We start from the raw sequence: 19,696 nt of genomic DNA, 5'->3' as shown, positions 1-19,696 counted from the left end.
GCCCTCAGAGTTGGGATCTAGATCTGGAGTCACAGAGCTGAGCTGGGATTTGAACCAGGGTAATCTAGCTCTGACCATAGCTGTGTCTGGGAGGTCAGGTAGGATCCTGGGCCAGTGACAGCCCCTGTAAGAAGAACTCTCCCTCCCCTGGCAACAGTGAGCAGAGTCCCAGGGAAGGCTCTCATTGACCCAGTCCAGGTATGTCCTTAACCTTGGAGCCTATCTCTGGGACTGGTAGATGTATTCTGATTGGCCGGATGAGGGTCCTGTGAAGCTCAGAACATGGGGATAGAAGTAGCCTTCCCAACAATGGTAAAGGAGGAAGGCTCACCAAGTAAGTTTCTAGGAAGAGGGTCAGCAAAGTCCCGAGATGACCCTTGTAGTGGTGCTTGCCCATTCTCCACTGGCAGGATGACCTCCGGCATTCCTCGGGCTCCCCAGAGGACACTCCTCGAAGCAGCGGCGCCTCTGGCATCTTCGACCTAAAGAACTTGGCAGCTGATTCACTGCTGCCCTCACTGCTGGAGCGGGTGGCCGCCGAGGATGTGGACCGGCGCAATGAGGCCCTACGAAGGCAGCACCGGGCCCGCACCCTGCTCACCCTCTACCCAGCACCTGATGAGGTGGGTGCCTACAGGCCCACATAGGCCCTGAGGCCAACACCCATCCAACTGACATGTATCCCTATATATTATCCCACCAACATGTACTGGGTGCCTACTGTATACCCTGTTTTTTTATTCGGTGGCTTATATTGGATGCCTAATATGCACCCCCATATTTATTCAACCAATACTTATTGTATACCTTCTGTATAGACCTCTTTGATCAAACAGAATTTATTTAGTGCCTATTATATGCCTATATTTATCTAACCAATGCTTATTGAACAACTAGTGGATATACACTTTCTTTTTATTAAATGGCTTTTATTAGACATCTGTATACCCCTACATTTATCCAATCCACTTTTATTGAGTACCTAGTGTTTTCATTCAACCATTTATTGAGTTCTAACTCTATACTCTATATTTATTCAATCAGTGCTTATTGGGTATCTAATGTAATATCATATATACTGTATATCCAGTCATCATTAATAGAATGCATTCTATATATATCTATCTGTTTATCCAACTTTTAGTAGGTATCTACTGTATACCTCTATTTATTCAACCGACATGTTTGGGTGCCTGTTGTATGACAGGCACCGGGGATATAGCCATGAACAAGATAGACCCAATCCCTTCCCCACAAGTTAACTGTCTAGTGGAAGAGAGACCCTCCTACCAGGAAATTACAACCCAGACAGAGTAACACCATAATGACTTGCTGATATTTGTCCCTCATGTGGCCCTCAATGTCCCAGCCACGTGGCCCATTACAACAGGGCATTGTGACCACTTTGTCAACCGACATTTATTGAGCAGCTACCTTATACCAATAACTAGAGGCTCAGTGCACGAAATTCGTGCACTCGGGGGTGGGGGTCCCTCAGCCCGGCCTGCACCCTCTCGCAGTCCAGGAGCCCTCGGGGGATGTCCGACTGATGGCTTAGGCCCACTCCCCACGGGAAGTGGTTGGACATCCTTAGCACTGCTGCAGAGGCGGGAGAGGCTCCTGCCACCACCGCTGCGCTCGCCAGCCGTGAGCCCAGCTTCTGGCTGAGCGGTGTTCCCCCTGTGGGAGCACACTGACCACCAGGGGCAGCTCCTGCATTGAGTGGGATTGGCTAAAACCAGCTCTCTGACATCCCCCGAGGGGTCCCGGATTGTGAGAGAGCACAGGCCAGGCCGAGGGACCCCACTGGTGCATGATTGGGGTTGGGGAGGGACGCAGGAGGTTGGCCAGCCAGGAAGGGACCACAGGAGGGCTCCAGGGCGTGTCTGGCCTATCCTGCTCAGTCCCGATCAGCTGGACCCCAGCAGCAAGGTAGCCTACTGATCGGAGCATCTGCCCCCTGGTGGTCAGTGCATGGCATAGTGAGCGGTTGAGTGGCCTTAGCATATCATTAGCATATTACGCTTTTATTGGTTGAACGGACAACCGGACACTTAGTATATTAGGCTTTTATTATATGGATAATTATACTAAGCATTATTGTTTTTCATTGTTACTAGTTTAAGTTGGAGGGAGGTGCCTGCCCAGGCCTCAGGGGTTGGGGAAGGCTTACTGGAGGAAGTGCCAGGTAAACTGCGACCTACACCATGAGCAGGCATCAGCAGTAAGGAGGAAGAGAGAAGAAAGGCATTGCAGGCAGGGGAACAGCCTATGCAAAGGCTCAGAGGCAAGGGACTTCAAGTTTAGTCAGGCTGGGGGTTGAGCTGGTCTCAGGCTATACATTCCAAGCTCTTCTTGGAGGACGTGTCCCAGCTGCCCCCCCCCTCCCGCCCCGATTCTTGGCAGGACGAAGCCGTAGAACGCTGCAGCCACCCGGAGCCGCCCTGCGAACACTTTGGACAGAGGATCCTGGTCAAGTGTCTGTCACTTAAGTGAGTGTGCTTACCTTCCCCCCTCAGACATGCAAGGGGACCGTACAGATAGATTACGGTGTGGCACACTCTTGGTGCTCACTGAGAGAGCTGTGCCATTACCACGTGTAGCCATGAGACCCCTGAGGCCATGGGCTTTTAGACGGGAAATAAGACTTGCGTTTTTATTACTGAAAGCCACCAGTCCTTAAGTGCTGTGAGCCAGGCTCTGTTCTCAGCCCATTCACATACATGCACGCTAACCTTCACTACCCCCTTGTGAAGTGGACACAAGTGGGGAACCGAAGCACAGAGTGGCAAAGGCACTGCGCTACAATCACAATGTGGGAGGCCAGGGGCCCGCATGCTCCCACTCTGTTGGTGGGACCCAGGTGGAAGCGCGCTGCTGACTCTGGGCGTGAGGCCCCCTCCACATTAGCCCCCTTGGGAGCAGCCAAAAATGCATGGGAACTGAGCTGAACAGGATGTGGCCTTGGACCTGAGCCTGGCCCTGCCCCTTCCCACCCTGAGTTCCTGTTGGCCAGGGACAGGAAGGAGAGGCCTGGTCTGGCTTGAGGCCCGGGTGGACCGCCTGCCCCAAGCACAAGGGTTGGGAATTGGCTCTGTGGGCTCATCCAGTCATTCAACACTCATTGAGTGCCTAGTGTATACAGAGCATGTAATCGTGGGATGACCATACAGCACACACAAAGGAAGGGGGGACATCTGGAGAGGGGAAAATGAGACCAAGAGGTGTGGCAGGGCTGGGCAATGCAGGAATTTGTTGTCAGGGCAGTGGGGAGCCTCAAAATTTAAGTTCTAAGATGCTTCCTTAGAAGGCAGATGGTGAGTGGGGGCCAGCAAGGCAGGGCAAGGGAGGGAGGCGGTTACAGTGGCCGTTCAGGCGAGCAAAAATGGGACTCGGCCCACGGTGGCACAGGTGACAAAGGACACCCCAGAGAGGGGAGACAGGGAGACCCAGGAGTCAAGAATTTTAAGTTGGGGGGCGGGGAGAGGGAATTGTGCCAAAAGCTACCTCTATACCAACTGAACAAGAACCACGATTTTGGGGGAGGGATTTTGTGTGAGTTATTTACTGATAGGAGTGGGGGAGTAGAATCAGTGCCTCAGTTTCCTCTTGCAAAATGGGACAGGCCTTTTCTGCAAGCCCTTAAATGGTAGTTCGTGTGGCTCAGTGGGAATTAGATGCCCCCCAAAGCTGCACCAAGGTGGGCTGGGCCTCAGGAGGGAGTAGGGGGTGTGGATGGTGGGAGTGTGTCAGGAACAGCCTGTGCCAGATCGCCCCCTCACCCACAGGTTCGAGATCGAGATTGAGCCCATCTTTGGCATCTTGGCCCTGTATGATGTGCGGGAGAAAAAGAAGGTAGGAGCCCCTTTCTTCCCCTTCCTTCCTCACTGCCCTCCTCGTTGCAAGGCTGTGGGCTTCCTGGAGGTGGTGACCCAACTGCCTCTTGTGCCCCCAGATCTCGGAGAACTTCTACTTTGACCTGAACTCAGACTCTGTGAAGGGATTGCTGCGGGCCCATGGCACTCACCCGGCTATTTCCACCCTGGCCCGCTCTGCCATCTTCTCTGTGACCTATCCCTCGCCCGACATCTTCCTGGTCATCAAGGTGCCCACGGGGGCTGGGCAGGGAAGGGGTGGCAATGGTGACCGCAGTGTCACAGGCTCAGTCCCTACGGTCATGGAAGAACACAGACACGAGGAAGGATGACCAGGCTTCTTGTAGGGGAAGCACAGGCAGTGGGGCAAGCCTGGAGGAGGCTCCTGACTCAACCCAGGGGAAGAGAAGTCACTGAGGGCTTCCACGGAGAGGTGACAGCGGAGCCGAGACCCATGAGTGAGCAGCCTGTAGAGAAATGGCATCCTGGCAGAGGGGGACAGATGTTTAAAAATGTACATATTTCTCATTTATTGATTTGAGAGAGAGAGACCGACAGAGAGAGAAGGAGAAACATCAATTTGTTGTTTCACCTATTAATGCACTGGTTGATTCTTGTATGTGCCCTGACTGGGGATAGAACCCACAATCTTGGTGTATCAGGACAATGCTCTAACCAGCTGAGCTACCTGGCCAGGGCCTAAAATATGTTTTTTAGTTGAGAGTTTTTCAGTTTATTAGGAGAGAAAAGACCTAGTTGGCACATTTATTTGGGCTGTTGTTTCCAGGAGTGAGTTTAAATTTCCTTTCCCAAAGCATTCAGTTAGGTTACACTAATGACGTTAAATGAGCACCAATGGATAGGGACTGCTCACCTTCAGTCAGGCTTCACAGGGATTCCCCCTTGAGTCCTCACAGCAGCCCTGGGAGGTAGGGGTTGCCATGGCTCCATTTTACAGGTGGGGAAACTGAGGCACGGATCAGGTGGGGGACCTGCTCAGGATCCCACAGCCCAGAGTGGTCAGGATTGAAGTCCAGTTCTTATCACCCAGAGCCATGCTTGGAGTGGCCTCTTGTTTATACTGACAAAGAATTGTAGATGTAGGGGAATATGGAGCCTTGGACTTTGGGGTGGGTTCAAAGGTGGGGAGGGAGCAGCTGGCCAGGCCAGGTAGCTGCTAACACTCAACCCCAAGGACAGTGGGAGCCAAGGGAGTTGTTGGAGCAAGAGCTCTAGTGGACGGGTTGTCTGGGGGCTCATGAGAGGTCCAGGAGGTTGGGGGTATGGTGGGGAGGTTAGGCTCCTGCAGCACCTCACTGGGCCTGCCTGTCCCTCAGCTGGAGAAGGTATTACAGCAGGGAGACATCAGCGAGTGCTGTGAGCCCTACATGGTGATGAAGGAGGTGGACACAGCCAAGGTAAGCGGGTGGAGGCTGGACCTGGTGGTGAACGCCCTGCCCCCTTCACCCACCCCACCCCACCCCCCACCCCAATCCTGCATTCAGCAGGTCTGGGGCACTGAGCTTGTGGGTCTCGGAGGGTCTCCCCACAGAACAAAGAGAAGCTGGAGAAGCTTCGCCTAGCGGCCGAGCAGTTCTGCACCCGCCTGGGCCGCTACCGTATGCCGTTTGCCTGGACGGCCGTGCACTTAGCCAACATCGTGAGCAGCGCTGGGCAGCCTGACCGTGACTCCGACTCCGAGGGCGGTGAGAAGGCGGGGCTGGAGGCCCGGGGGCGGGGCTACTGCGGAAAGGAAGGGGCGCCCTCTGCTGGCTGTACTCTGTACAGGCTAAGTCTCCAAGTTTCTCCTTCCTTGCCTCTCATCTCTGTCCCCCTCCATCCATCACTGTCACTCCTGCCCCTAGAGCGCCGACCTGCCTGGACTGATCGCCGCCGTCGGGGGCCCCCAGATCGGACGAGTAGCGGGGACGACACCTGCAGCTTCTCCAGTTTCCGCCCGGCCACACTAACAGTCACCAACTTCTTTAAACAGGTGTCATGGCTACAGGGGAGGGGGAGGGGGAGGGGGAGGGGCGCCGAGGGACACACCTGTGATCGCACAGGCCCCGGGGGACCCGGCTCATGGATTCGGGTCTGGTGCAGGAGGCTGAGAGGCTCAGTGATGAGGACCTCTTCAAGTTCCTGGCTGACATGCGGCGCCCGTCGTCCTTGCTACGGCGTCTACGGCCTGTGACTGGTGCGTGCTGCACCCCATAAGCAAGAGGTGTCACTCAACAAACCCTGACCACCTGCTGTGTCTGACCCTGGGGACCCAACAGAGACCATGATAGACAAACCCCCATCTTCAGAGGCTGGACCTTCCAGTGGGGGCCACAGATTAGAAACAATAAATAAGACAGATATTGGGTCAATTGGGGGATGTAGTGGCTGGGGGAACACGGATTCTGAGGGCAGAGCTGATCAAATGTGGGGACAAGAGGTGGGAGTTGAGGGTGACTTCTGGCCTTAATACCTAAAGGACAGCCACCAGAGGGCATTGTGGGAGAGTTTGAGCTGGAACCCCAAAGTCCAGAGAGGATGGGGCCTGGCTAGGAGACTCCTAGGCAGGTACAAACTGGCTCCCCTCTCCAGCCCAGCTCAAGATCGACATTTCCCCGGCCCCCGAGAACCCCCACTTCTGCCTGTCCCCGGAGCTGCTTCATGTCAAGCCCTACCCAGACCCCAGGGGCCGGCCCACCAAGGAGATCCTGGAGTTTCCCACCCGTGAGGTCTACGCTCCCCACACAAGCTACAGGTACAGCCTCTGGGGCCCAGTTGGGTACTTCTGGGGGGCATTCAGGTATCATGCAAAGTAGGGCCCCCTTTGTCCCAGACACACACAGACACCCAGGGTGAGATGCCACTGTTGCTTTAATGGGTATGTAGGCATGAAGGGATACATGTCTTTCCTTCACTCCTCCTCAGTGGGGCCATGTCTTCTGCCTTCGTCCCCACCTGCTTCTGTCTCTGATCCATGGCCGGAAGTGGGGCCCGACAGCCTGGCTGACCCCAGCAGACAGGCAGCTCCTCCCTGCGCAGGGGCCGCATGGGGCGTGGAAGCGTCCCTAGGTGTGCATGGCTGGTCCTCTGTTCTGCCAGGCAGGCTCAGGCTGGGAGCGCCGCTGTGTGGAGTCTAGAAGGGAAATGAGGCTCAGCCAAGGTGGGAGGCATACTGCTTCCCTGCATACCCCCAATCCAGTTGCCCTACATGCCCAACCCCCACCAGGCTCACCTTTCCTGGATCTGTCGCAGCCGGTGCTGCTGGGCCACCATCTCCCGCCTCTGTCGCTGCACATGGCCCGTGAGGGCCCACAGGATGTGGCTCTGCTTGTCAGCACGGGCCTGTGGGGTCAAGACAGAAACCTCAGCCGGGGCTACCTCACCTCCCATCCCTTGATCCTACCCAGCTCCCTCTCCTCATTGCATTTGTGTGACCCAGCAAGTCACTGCCACTTTCAGGCCTCAACTTCCCTAGCTATAAAATGGGGAAGAAATGGGACTCACTTGGTAGGATTATGAGCATGATATGGATTATTAAAGGACACAAAACAGTGCTGGGTACTTACTGAACACTCAAGAAATGTTCGGTTTCTCTAAAAGTATGCATTTATTGAGTACCTAGCCCAGTGGTTGGCAAACTCATTAGTCAACAGAGCCAAATATCAACAGTACAACGATTGAAATTTCTTTTTTCTTTTTTTGAAAAATATTTTCTTATTTATTTATTATTTTTGTTAATCCTTCCCCAAGGATATTTTTCCAATGATTTTTAGAGAGAGCAGAAGGGAGGGGGAGAGACACACAGGGAGAAATATCAATGTGAGAGAGACACATCGATGGGTTGCCTTCCACATGCGCCCTGACCAGGGCCAGGGATCCAGCCTGCAACCGAGGTACTGGTATGTGCCCTTGGCCGGAATCAAACCCGGGACCCTTCAGTCCACAGGCCGATGCTCTATCCACTGAGCCAAACTGGCTAGGGCTGAAATTTCTTTTGAGAGCCAAATTTTTAAAACTTAAACTATATAGGTAGGTACATTGTTATTAACTTAATTAGGGTACTCCTTCAATCGCACTGTACGTGCGCGCCCGCACGTGGTATTTTGTGAGAGAGCCACACTCAAGGGGTCAAAGAGCCGCATGTGGCTCGCAAGCCGCGGTTTGCCAACCACTGACCTAGCCTCTTCCTATCTTATCTGCATTGAGTCCCTGACTCCACTCTGAGACATCAGTTGTTGCCTTTATTGCAAATGGAGAAACTGATACAGGGAAAGGGACATGGGTTTCGCCCAGGGTCACACCTGGTGCTGGGAAGCTGACCTGGGTGAGGGGGATCTCTGGGACTTGCTCTAAAAGCAAGTTCTGACTGGGAATCAGGTCTCAACTCCCCCAGGACTGGGAGCCCCTTACCTTCAAAGCCTCAAATTCGTCATGGGCCCGGCCCAGCCAGGCACCTCTCAGCCGGACTTCTAGCTGTTGCATGTTCTCCCGCAGCACCTGCTGTCCCTGGGCCACCTTCCCCAGTGCCTGGGCCGTGGCTTCTGCCTGCAGCTGCAGAGCATCCTCTTCCACCTGTAGAGCATCAATAGTGAGACAGTAGCAGGATGACCGACTTGTCTTTGTTTGCCTGGGTCATGCCTGATTTTAACACTGAAATTGCTCTATTCCAGGAACCCCCCTCTTCCTGGGCAAACCTAGACAGTTGGTCACTCTGCACATAACTCCAGGGCAGATCCTTACCCACCCCAGGGAGTCAGAAAGCAGTGCTCACCTGCATCTCCAGCAAGCTTGCACGTAGCTCCTGGGCCGCATCCCAGCCCTCGCTGACTTCCTGCCCCAGGAGCCCCAGTGCACGGCCGTAGAGGCCTATGCTGTGCCTGGCCTCCATCAGCCGTGCATCTGTGGTCTTGTACACGCCATTGAGGGCCTGGCCCAGCTGCAGGGCCCCGTGGAAGAGCAGGGTCAGCTCCTCGTGCTGTGCCGGCTCCACGCTGCCCACGGGGGCCGCAGCGGCAGGCTGGACCATCATTAGCAGGGAACTCAGAAGGCACAGCGCGAGCATGGCCATGGCTGAGTGGCTGGAGGTGCAGTCACGGCGCCACTGCTGCCTTTTATGCCTCAGCGCCCCTTTAACCCCCGGTCAATGGTTAACCAGCCAGTCGGGTGTCTGTGTTGTGCAAGGGCCTGGCAGCGGCACGATGGTTGCATCAGGCAAATGTCCAGCTGAGCCATGCTGGAGTCACGCAGGCTGGGGCCGAGGGCCAGGTGTGGGCTGGGGGCACTGGGAGAGGACAGGCCCAGGTGCTGGGGTCCAAGAAGCTGTGAGCTCTGGTTTCCCCACCTGCAATAGGCACAGTAACGGTGATAATAGTGAGGCTTTTATGAGTTTCCCCAGTTTGCTCAGAGCTGTTCCACTGATTACAGAAACTGATCTCCTGCCCTTCCCACAAGCCTGTGAGGCCGGCGTCTTTGTTGGCCTGGTTGAGAACCGGGGGAGTGGGTACAGGCGGCAGAGACTCTGCCAAGGCCACACAGTCTGCCTTCAAGACCCACACGTGCCCCGGATCAATGCTAGCTGCAGTTTTCCCTCGGGATAACTATGGGCCAGCGCCTCACTCCCCTTGCCTGTGAAATGGGGGTGACATGAGTCTTGCTTCACAAGCTGCTTGTGAAAAGTAAATTAGCTGTTTCATGGTGAGTGCTTAACCAGAGCCTAGCACACACGTGCCCCCTCGGTGATTGGTGCAATCACTGTCATTACTGTTACATCTTTGGTATTGTTACAGAGGCTCAGCTGGGAGGGTCAATGCTCCCCTATACAGATAGGGAAACTGAAGCCCAGAGGGAGGTCAGGGCTTGCACAGTTACCCCTGGGGAGAGAGGCAGATCTCTGACCCCAGCCAAGCCCCTATGCTGGTTCCAGGCTCAGTTTTCCCACCTGAGAGACAAGCGATATAATGAGGGGCCTCTCCTGGGGGAAGGGGTGAGCAGGCCCCTGAGCGGGTGAGGGGCAGGTCAGCCCGGGCAGGGCTTATCCTGACCACGGGCCACTGGGGCCACCTTGGAACTCAGCCCTGAGCACCCATGTGGCCCCCTGCCCTTTGCCTCACCATGCCTCTTAGTGTCCCCAGAGGCCTCTGTGTTTCCACCATCTGCCTCAGTTTCCCTGTCTACGCTCTGAGGCTGCCCTTCTGTCTCCAACTCTCTGCCAGTCACATTCCGAACTGTGCCCCTTATTGCCCTTCCTCCAGCCCTCAGTGCCTCGACTGTGTGGCCATTGTCCTGGGTCCCAGGCCAGGCTTGTTCCAGTAGACTCCTCTGTCCCTTTGACACCCCCCCCCCCCCCGCCGCCCCTGTCCCTGCAGGAACCTGCTCTATGTGTACCCGCACAGCCTCAACTTCAGCAGCCGCCAGGGCTCCGTGCGCAACCTCACCGTGCGAGTGCAGTACATGGCAGGCGAGGACCCCAGCCAGGCCCTGCCGGTCAGTGGCTGGGCCCGGGAGAGGTGGGCGAGGTGTCCCTGGCCAGCCCTTCATGGCCCTGCTCCCCCAGGTCATCTTTGGCAAGTCCAGCTGCAGCGAATTCACCCGGGAGGCCTTCACACCGGTGGTCTACCACAACAAGTAGGTGGAGTGGGGGACCAGGGTCACTGGTGGGGAGACAGGAGCAGGAAGAGGAGAGGAAGGAGCAGGTTCCAGAAGTGCTAGTGGGGGAACCCAGGCAGAGAGCAGAGACAGTGGGGTCTGCAGTGCTGGGGGAACACGTGACCGAGGGGGTGGGGCAGACCAGGGGGATCCCCGTCCCCTGAACGCCAGCCCGGCCCTGCCAGGTCCCCTGAGTTCTACGAGGAGTTCAAGCTGCATCTTCCAGCCTGTGTGACCGAGAACCACCACCTGCTCTTCACCTTCTACCACGTCAGCTGCCAGCCCCGGCCTGGCACAGCCCTGGAGACTCCTGTGGGCTTCACTGTGAGGCCCCCCCCCCCCGCCTGCCTCCCCCTCCCCAGCCCCCGGGCCCCTGCCCGGCCCTCCCCTGACCCCCAGCCTCTTCCTAGTGGATCCCACTGCTGCAGCATGGCCGCCTGAGGACGGGCCCCTTCTGCCTCCCTGTGTCCGTGGACCAGCCCCCGCCCAGCTACTCCGTGCTCACACCTGACGTAAGCGCTCTGGCCCCGTGCCTCCCACCGCCCGGTCCCCCGGAGCTCCCTGGGCTCCTGCCTCGCGGTCCCCCAGGAATGCATTACCCACCTTCCCACCAGCACCTGGTGCCTTACCAACCCCGTTAGCGCTCCCTGCTTTCCTGGTGGCTCCCCATTGGTGCCCTGCCTTCCTTGCCATCAGCACTTCTGGGAGCCTTGCTGTCCTCTGTCAGGGCCAGGGCCCCGGGCTGCCTCCTCACTCCTGCTCTTGCCTCTGAGTGTCCTATGGCCCCTGTGTCCCTCCCTGTCCCCTACTATCCCTGCCTCTCCATCACCGTCCCCCACTAGCAGCCCTGCCCACCTTCCTGATCACTGTCCCCCAGGAGTACTTCAGGGGCAATCATCCCCACCCCCTCCCTGAATACTTTGTCACCCTCCCACATACCCTCAAGCTATTCCTTCGTGCCCCTGGGGCCTCCATCTTCCATGATCCTATTTTCTGATTCATTCCCTTCCATTGATGTTCATCTTGGGTCTCCAGTGGAACCCCATAGTGCTCCCTCCTAACTGCCCCCACCCCCATCTCTGGGCTGGGCTGAGGGCAGGGTGCCCAGTTGCTCCCCCAGGCAGGGCCGTGCTCAGGCTATGGTGTTGCAATAGTTGAAATGACTGGAGCTGGTGACCTGACCAGTGGGGGAGGGCCAGTCAGTGCCCACCGGTGTGTCCCTCCCACAGGTGGCGCTGCCGGGCATGCGCTGGGTGGACGGCCACAAGGGCGTGTTCAGCGTGGAGCTCATGGCTGTGTCCTCTGTGCACCCCCAGGTAGGTGTTAGGACGGGAAGCCAGGAGTTGGGCAACAGTTCCCACTGACCGGGGAGAGGCCTGGCCTTGGGCCATGGACAGACTTCAGTCAGCTGGACCTGTCTCCCAGGAAGCTGCTGACTCAGGCAGGGAGCAGTGCCAGTGGCTACCCCAGCCGGGGCGTTGGCCCTTTGCATGGTCTCTCCTCCCCCCATTTGTCCCCTGCTATTTCTGTGGTTCCTCCCCCTCTCTCCTCCCTCCCTTCCTCTAGAGCAGGGGTCCTCAAACTTTTTAAACAGGGGGCCAGTTCACTGTCCCTCAGACCGTTGGAGGGCCGGACTATAGTTTAAAAAAAAAACTATGAACAAATTCCTATGCGCACTGCGGGCCCGGGACGAGTCGGCTGGTAAGCAGGACAGGCAACGGCACCCGGCGGGCTGGATAAATGTCCTCGGCGGGCCGCATGTGGCCCGCGGGCCGTAGTTTGAGGACCCCTGCAGAGTCTCATCCCTGTCCTTATCAATTCATTGATCCCGGCCTCAGTGTCTCTGCCCATTCAACCCCCAACTCAATCCCCTGAGGCTTCCTGGACCAGGGCCCTGGCCCCTCCCTGCTCACCCCAGATCCCCCGCCCAGGACCCATACCTGGACAAGTTCTTCACCCTGGTGCATGTCCTGGAGGAGGGCGCCTTCCCATTCCGGCTCAAGGACGGCGTGCTGAGCGAGAGCACTGTGGAGCAGGAGCTGCGGGCCAGCCTGGCGGCCCTACGCCTCGCAAGCCCCGAGTTCCTCGTTGCCTTCTCTCACCACGTGTTGGACAAACTCGTACGTCTGGTCGTGCGGCCCCCAATCATCGGCGGCCAGATCGGTGAGCAGGCACGGCCTCAGACCTCAGTTTCCCCACCTGGAAAATGGCCCCTCAGTCCCCTGGTCCTGGGTGACTTCCTCTAGCCCATTTATCTCTCTGGCCTCAGTTTTCCCATCTGGAAAGGGACCTCAGCCCACTGAGCTGAGAGCTGGTCTTCTGTGACCCTTTGATGGCCACATGATCCCGTGGACCCTAAAGTCTCTCGGGAAGGTAGGAGGCCCTGGGCCCTGCAATTTGACCTCTGCTCTGCCCGGCAGTGAACCTGGGTCGTGGAGCTTTTGAAGCAATGGCCCATGTAGTCAGCCTCATCCATCGGAATCTAGAGGCTGCCCAGGACGCCCGTGGTCACTGCCTACTGCTGGCGGCCTATGTCTACTATGCCTTCCGACTGCCTGGCACTGAGCCCAGCCTCCTGGGTGGTGAGTATTGGTGGGAGAATCTGCAGGCCAGGAAACATCCGGGGGGAGAGCTACCTAGACAAAGGGGACAGCGTGTACAAAGGTTCTGAGGCCACACACGCCTTAGCTGGTCTGGACAACTTGCAAGTTTTGCTCCACCCCTGGGGGTCTGGTATCTGCCTGCTTGCGGGCAGGTGACTCAGCCAATCAGCAAGCAGGGACTCGAGCAGGGTTATCAGCTCTGCCTCCTACAAGCTCTGAACTGCTGGGCAAGTGACTTCACCTCTCTGAGCCTGTTTTCCCATTTGTAAAACATCCATAACGTGCCCCGCTTTCCCGGGGGTGCTGGTAATAGGAAATGACATAGCAATCCAGGCAAAATGCTTGGTACAGTGAGTACTCAATAAAGTCGGGTGTTTTTCTCATTTGCTAAATAACTAATAAGAACCACTGCTTCCTCTGGGCACTTACTATGTGCCAGGCACTGTGCTCAGTGTTTTTTAGTCTCCCCCAAAATTGTTATGAGGCGGCAGCCATTATCACACCCATTTTACAGGAACCTCGAGGCTCATAAAGAGAAAATGACTTCACCAAAGGCAGCCCGCTGGGAAGGGGTAGGTCATCAGGGTGTGTAGGCAGTGGCTGACTGTATTCCCTCCATGCTCAGGGGCCCCTCCGGTGACAGTGCAGCCTGCCACGCTGGCCCGTGGCCCTGGCCGCCCTGCAAGCCTCTACCTGGCTCGCTCTAAGAGCATTAGCAGCAGCAACCCTGACCTGGCCGTGGCCCCTGGATCTGTGGATGACGAGGTCTCCCGCATCTTGGCCAGCAAGGTAGGGCGAGGGGGACCCTGGAGCCTCCAGGCTCAGTGGCCGTGGTTGCCAGGTGGGTGGGCGAAGAACTTCAGTGTTGGTGGAGGACAGGAAACAGCAGACAGGGGCATGGACACAGGCTGGACGCTGGGCCGCAGAGGCTCTGTGGCTGTCACAGGTGGGGAGCTAGGACTTGGGTTTACACTGGGCTCCATACTCTGGGGCTGACCTAAGGATGGGTGGCTGGGCTTGGCCTGGTGGTGAAAACATATATGCTACATACATGTACATATATGGATGCATATGTGTGCTGCCCTGTATGTGTACACACACGGGATGCACATACATGTGTAGGGTGCATGTGTGTGTGTGTGCCCTATGTATGTAAACATACAGGTCACAAATATATTTGCCCCATAGGTGTACATGCATGGAGCACATGTATGTGTGTGCCCCATGCATGTATATACAGGTGTAGATATGTGTGTGTCTCACGCACGTGTGAACACAGGTTCATATGCTCATGCAACCCATGCACATACATGTACACCAGTTTTCCAGGGTTGCATGTGGATGCCTACATGGGCACTCATATATATGGTCCAGGGTAGTGTTCACACTTTGTTTTTTTAAAGTTTTTTTAATTGCTTTTAGAGAGAGAGGATGGGAGAGGGAGAGAGAGAGAAAGAGAAAGAAACATCAATGTGAGAGCAAAACATCAATCAGCTGCCTACTTCACACTCTGCCCTGGGGATCGAGCTCGCAACCCGGTCATGTGCCCTGACTGTTAATCGAACCAGCAACCTTATGGTGAACAGGATGATGCCCAACCAACGGAGCCACATCGGTCAGGGCACACACTTGGTTTTTTATGCTGGTTTCTTTGTCGTCTGCCCATGGATTCTACCACTTACCCCATGTATCTCCAGGGTATCGACCGCTCACACTCCTGGGTGAATTCTGCCTATGCTCCAGGAGGCAGCAAGGCTGTGCTGCGCCGGGCACCCCCTTATTGTGGGGCCGACCCCAGACAGGTGCCCTCCCTCCCTGCCCCTGCACGCGTGTGACCCCACCTCAGCATGAGCTCCTCCTAAGTCCTGGCTGCGGCTGACTAACCTAGGGGGACTGCCTGAAGGAGGAGGCAGACCCCTTCTGCTTTGTTTGGATCTGTGGAGTCGGTGTGGTAGGCACACAGGGTCATCGTAAACTGCTGCCACATGGACCACAGCCTCAGGCAGAGACAGAAGGAAGGGATGGTGGTGTGTACATGGCATGTAAATGATATGCAAATCCAACCACTGTAACCTCACTGCCCCGCATGGCCTTTTTCTATCCCTTTAATCCACTCTGTTCAGGAGGCTCTCAACTGTTCCCTTGACATAGCAACCTGAATGGTCCCAAGGGGACAAAACTGAACCTCGGGCTCCGCCGTCCTGTTTCAGACAAAGGGGAGCCCTGTGGGCACTCCCTTTATCCTACCCTATCCCAGGTACCTCGTATGCAGAGGGGCTTTGCTTTCTGACAGACTTGGGTTTGAATCCTGGCTCTGCTATGGGTTCGCCCTGCACCCCAGGCTCTGAATTTTCAGATGTGATAAAGATTCTAAGGAAAGTGCTCAGCACAGCAGTCTGGAGCCCGGGAGAGGGTTAGGGCGTTGCAGGTGGGATGCTGTTAGTGACACAGCTCCTTGGCCCAGCCTCACCCCTGAGCCGCCAGCTAGTTGGGGAGATAGACACCACGCAAACAAGCGCACCAGCGTGTGAGTGTGCAGTGCCTGGAAGGAGACAAACAAAGGGGACCACCAGCCTCCCTCTGGGTGGTCTGCAGCTTCTCTCCAAAGAGAGAACATGTTTTGCTGGGACCTGAAGGGTAAGGTGGAGCCAGGATGCCACAGGGGCTGGTTTCCCTGCACATGCGGCCCTAGGCCCTGTTCCTGCTCTGTGCTGTCACTCAGGTGACCTGCACTGCGTGGTGGTCCAGGGGACTGATAGCAGCACAGGCAGGGGGACTTTTGGACAGACTTTCCAGATTGCTGGGAATCTGGGTTCCTGGGTCCTGCCAGGCCCGCTGCATTTTTAACAGGACTTCCCCCCACTGCCCTCAATCTCTGAGGTGTCAGCTGGGCCTTGAAGATCACATAGGATGTGATGAGATGGCAAGAGGGTGGGCATTCCAGGTAGGAGGTGGCACCAAGGCTGGCCTTTGCAGTGGTTGCTGAGAAGCCAGGGTATGTGGCTGGGATTATGGGAGCTGGGGGGACCTCCACTGCCAAGGCAGGGGCCTGGGCAGGTCCCAGGGCTGGGCCGCCTCCATCATTAGACCTGTTCTCCCTGCCAGCAGCCTCACCTCCTAACCAACAAAGGAGGAGGGGCGAGTGGAGCTTGAGTCCCCATACCCATTTCACAGATGGGGACAACAGAGGCCCAGTGAGGCCCCAAGGAAGGCTGGAGTGGGGCCAGGCCTGGAACCCGGGGCTCTCAGCTGCTTCTCATCACCATCTACCTCCTCTGTCCTAGAATTCTTCCTCTTTCTCCTCTTCCTTCCTCTCTCTAACCTTTTCTGTCTGTACTCTCCCTCCTCCACATCTGTGCCCTCCCTCTTCCTTCTCTGTCTACCCCTGAACTCCCTGATTCATACTCTCCACCCTTGTCCATACGCTCTCTCACCTCCTCTGACCACACTCACGCTTCACCAACTACAATGATTTTACCTTCTCCACCTACACTCTTCCCATCCATTCTCTCACCTGTGTCTCTGCTGGGTCCTGCTCTATCCATGCTCACCTCTGTACTCCCTGCCTACGGGCACTCCGGCCCACATCCTAACCTGTTCTGTTCACCCTGCTTTTTACCTCCTTGCTGTGTCTTCCTTATTCTCATCTCCGTCACACCCTTTCCTTCTCCATCCACACCCCCACTGCCTGTCCACAGGGACACATCTTTCCTCTGTCCATGCCAACCAGCTCCCTTCCTGTCCATACCATCTGCCCACACTAACCCCTCCTTGCCATCCCACCCTCTTCACTCCATCCATCATAGGCCATCGACCGCAGCTCTACCCGAACCTCTTCCTACCTCGAGAGCTCCTCCTCGGCCCCACCAGCCACCCAGCCGAGACCCACTGTGCAGAAGGTAGTGGGAAGCAGCGGGTGGGTGGTGCAATTTTGGCCTGGACCCGGCAAAAGTGTCCAGAGCTCCCATCCCCTGAGCTCAGCGGGGTCTGGAGAGCCCAGGGAAAGGGCACATCTGACTCCTGCCCCCTCTCTCTAACCCCAAGCCCTCTATCCAGCTTCATCCTCCCCCTTCATGGCCTCCTGCTGCTCTAACCCCAAGCCCTCTATCCAGCTTCATCCTCCCCCTTCATGGCCTCCTGCTGCTCTAACCCCAAGCCCTCTATCCAGCTTCATCCTCCCCCTTCATGCTCTCCAGGGGGGTTGGGTGGGCCCCTCTGCTCTCTGTGACCCCTGCCCCTGCCTGCAGCTGCTTCACGAGGAGCTGGCTCTGCAATGGGTGGTGAGCGGCAGTGCTGTGCGCGAGGCCGTCCTGCAACACGCCTGGTTCTTCTTCCAGCTCATGGTGAGACACCTCCTCCCCGCCCGAGAGCAAGAGGCCCCAGGGGAGACTCTCCTTGGGGAGAGAAGCCCCTGAGATGATGCCTGAGACCCCTGAGAAATGGCTTCTAGACTCCCCCATATAGGGACAGAGATAAGAGACACCTAAACGGATCATTCCCTGGAAAGAGGCCCCGTAAAACTCCCTCCATAGAGAGAAGGCCCTCCTCCACCTTTCCTATGGGACTGTCAGCAGAGGTCCCTGACCAGTGAGGAGACACCCCCACCCCAAGAGATACCCCCAGATAGAGAAGGAAACCCCTGTGGAACTCTTCAAGAGGTGCCTTGAGAGACCCCTCCTGATTCCAAGCCCCACCCCCAATCAGGTGGGCCTTCAAAGTCCCACTCAGGGCTCCCTCAAACCCCACCCCTCAAGCCCTGTGCTTTCCCCAGACTTTACCCCAGGAGACCTGCTTCAGCCCCTACCCCAGGAGACCTGCTTCAGCCCCTCCCACGGGCTCAGCCTCAGACCCACTCAAGCTCTGCCCGTGGCCTTCTCAAGTCCTACCCACAGCCTCTCAGGCCCTGCCCTCAGCTCAGAGCTATGATGGGGCTCAAGCCCCACCCAGCACCCCTACGCCCACCTTTACCTCACCTCCCTTGCTGCTAAAATACCATTTGCAGCTCCTCAAGCCCCATCCCCATTTGGCAAGCCCCTTCTGCCCCACAGCCCCTCAAGCTCTCACCCGGCCCCCAGGTGAAAAGCATGGCCCTGCACCTGATTCTGAGCCAGCGGCTGGACACGCCCCGTAAGCTTCGCTTCCCCGTGCGTTTCCTGGATGACATTGCGGCTCTGGTTGGCTCTGTGGGCCTGGAGATCATCACCCGGCCCACAAGGTAAAGGTGAAGGGGCCTCAGTGGGGGAGGGGGCTTGGGGCACCAGTCCTGCCCAGTGCTTCCTGGCTGCAAGGCCACCGATCCCATTTGCTGGATGGGTCTGTTCATTCACTGTCATTTCTTTTTTTAAAAATATGTTTTTATTGATTTCAGAGAGGAAGGGAGAGGGAGAGAGAGAGAGAGATAGAAACATCAATGATGAGAGTCACTGATCAGCTGCCTCCTGCACACCACATACTGGGGATCGAGCCCCGCAACCCGAGCATGTGCCCTTGACTGGAATCGAACCAGGGGACCCTTCAGTCTGCAGGTTGACGCTCTGTCCACTGAGCCAGACCAGCTAGGGCCAATGTCATTTCTTAAGTACCTACTGTGTGCACATCCCTGTGCTGGGCTCTAGAGACACAGCAGTGAACAAAACAGATGCCAATCCTTGCCCTCATGGCGCTATTAGGGAGAGACCTGAAGGAGTGAGGGAGCAAGCAGGGGGAATAGCAAGTGGAAACCCTGAGGTAGGACGGTGCCTGGGCTATTGGAGGAGCAGTGAAGTGATGGGTGTGACTGGAAAAGAGTGAGCAAATCAGGAACGGGAGTTGGAGAAGGCAGAAAGTGACAGATCCATGAGCCCTTACCGCAGTGTCAGCATACACTGAGTGGCCAGATTATTCTGATCTCTGAGCGCACAATAATCTGGCCACTCAGTGTATATCCTATATAATAAAAGGCTAATATGCAAATTGTCCCCTCGACCAGGAGTTCGACCAGCAGGCAGGCCGGCCAACCGCTCATGTCCCCTCCCCCTGGCCAGGCTGGCCGGACCCCACCCATGCACGAATTCATGCACTGGGCCTCTATATATTTTTTATATATATATACTGTATATATATATATATACTGAGTGGCCAGATTATTATGCATTCAGAGATCAGAATAATCTGGCCACTCAGTGTACAATAAGGGCTCAATTGTGGACATTAGTGTTTTGAGACCTTGACACTTGTCCAGGCCCTGGGTCCCCTAATTTTTATGCCCTCAGGAGCTAGGTGGGTAATATTAATGATAGTAATATTGAGCATTTATTGAGCACTTACTGTGTATCTAAACACTTGAGATGAATCACATCATTAAATTCTCCCAACAGCCCCATAAAGTTTGTATTATTATCTCCATTTTACTGATGGAAATGGGTAGAGAATAGAGAATGACTAACAACCTGCTACCACAACCGAGAAGGGGGCAGAATTGAACCCAAGCCACCAGGTCCAGAGCCCACACACTTATCAGCTTCAGTTGGGAAAGCGGGTCCGATGAAGGACCAGAGGGCGTGTGCTCAGTCGCTGTGGCCACAATGTCTGATT

At 56.2% G+C, this 19,696-nt stretch overlaps 2 protein-coding genes across 3 annotated transcripts in view; one reads left to right on the top strand and one right to left on the bottom strand.

Moving 5' to 3' along the window:
- Positions 1-19,696, top strand: part of DOCK6 (dedicator of cytokinesis 6) — a 43,387-nt gene that overhangs the window by 10,288 nt on the left and 13,403 nt on the right. Inside the window, 21 exon segments of the mRNA XM_080675452.1 lie at positions 411-623; positions 2,407-2,492; positions 3,789-3,855; positions 3,956-4,105; positions 5,213-5,293; positions 5,428-5,581; positions 5,741-5,868; positions 5,979-6,072; positions 6,468-6,630; positions 10,241-10,358; positions 10,429-10,499; positions 10,706-10,844; positions 10,931-11,032; positions 11,750-11,836; positions 12,452-12,683; positions 12,941-13,102; positions 13,749-13,912; positions 14,821-14,925; positions 16,930-17,022; positions 17,371-17,466; positions 18,199-18,338. Of these exon segments, the coding sequence (XP_080531578.1) occupies positions 411-623; positions 2,407-2,492; positions 3,789-3,855; positions 3,956-4,105; positions 5,213-5,293; positions 5,428-5,581; positions 5,741-5,868; positions 5,979-6,072; positions 6,468-6,630; positions 10,241-10,358; positions 10,429-10,499; positions 10,706-10,844; positions 10,931-11,032; positions 11,750-11,836; positions 12,452-12,683; positions 12,941-13,102; positions 13,749-13,912; positions 14,821-14,925; positions 16,930-17,022; positions 17,371-17,466; positions 18,199-18,338 (2,645 nt within the window).
- ANGPTL8 (angiopoietin like 8) lies at positions 6,730-8,984 on the bottom strand. 2 transcript variants are annotated; one of them, XM_080672098.1, is made up of 4 exons: positions 8,647-8,984; positions 8,286-8,447; positions 7,108-7,217; positions 6,730-7,008 (listed from the first exon to the last, which is right to left on the bottom strand). In XM_080672098.1, exons 1-4 carry the CDS (start codon positions 8,941-8,943, stop codon positions 6,981-6,983), a joined length of 597 nt encoding a protein of 198 aa, XP_080528224.1. In that variant the 5' UTR covers positions 8,944-8,984; the 3' UTR covers positions 6,730-6,980. The 2 variants fall into 2 exon arrangements, with proteins under 2 accessions (XP_080528224.1, XP_080528223.1); XM_080672097.1 differs by having other exon boundaries at positions 6,730-6,997; positions 8,647-8,955.

Source organism: Plecotus auritus, assembly GCF_963455305.1.
Source record: "Plecotus auritus genome assembly, chromosome: 6".
In the NCBI taxonomy this organism is placed as follows: Eukaryota; Metazoa; Chordata; class Mammalia; order Chiroptera; family Vespertilionidae; genus Plecotus; species Plecotus auritus.
Note: the sequence above shows the minus strand (reverse complement) of the source record. Positions and strands in the feature narration are given on the sequence as shown.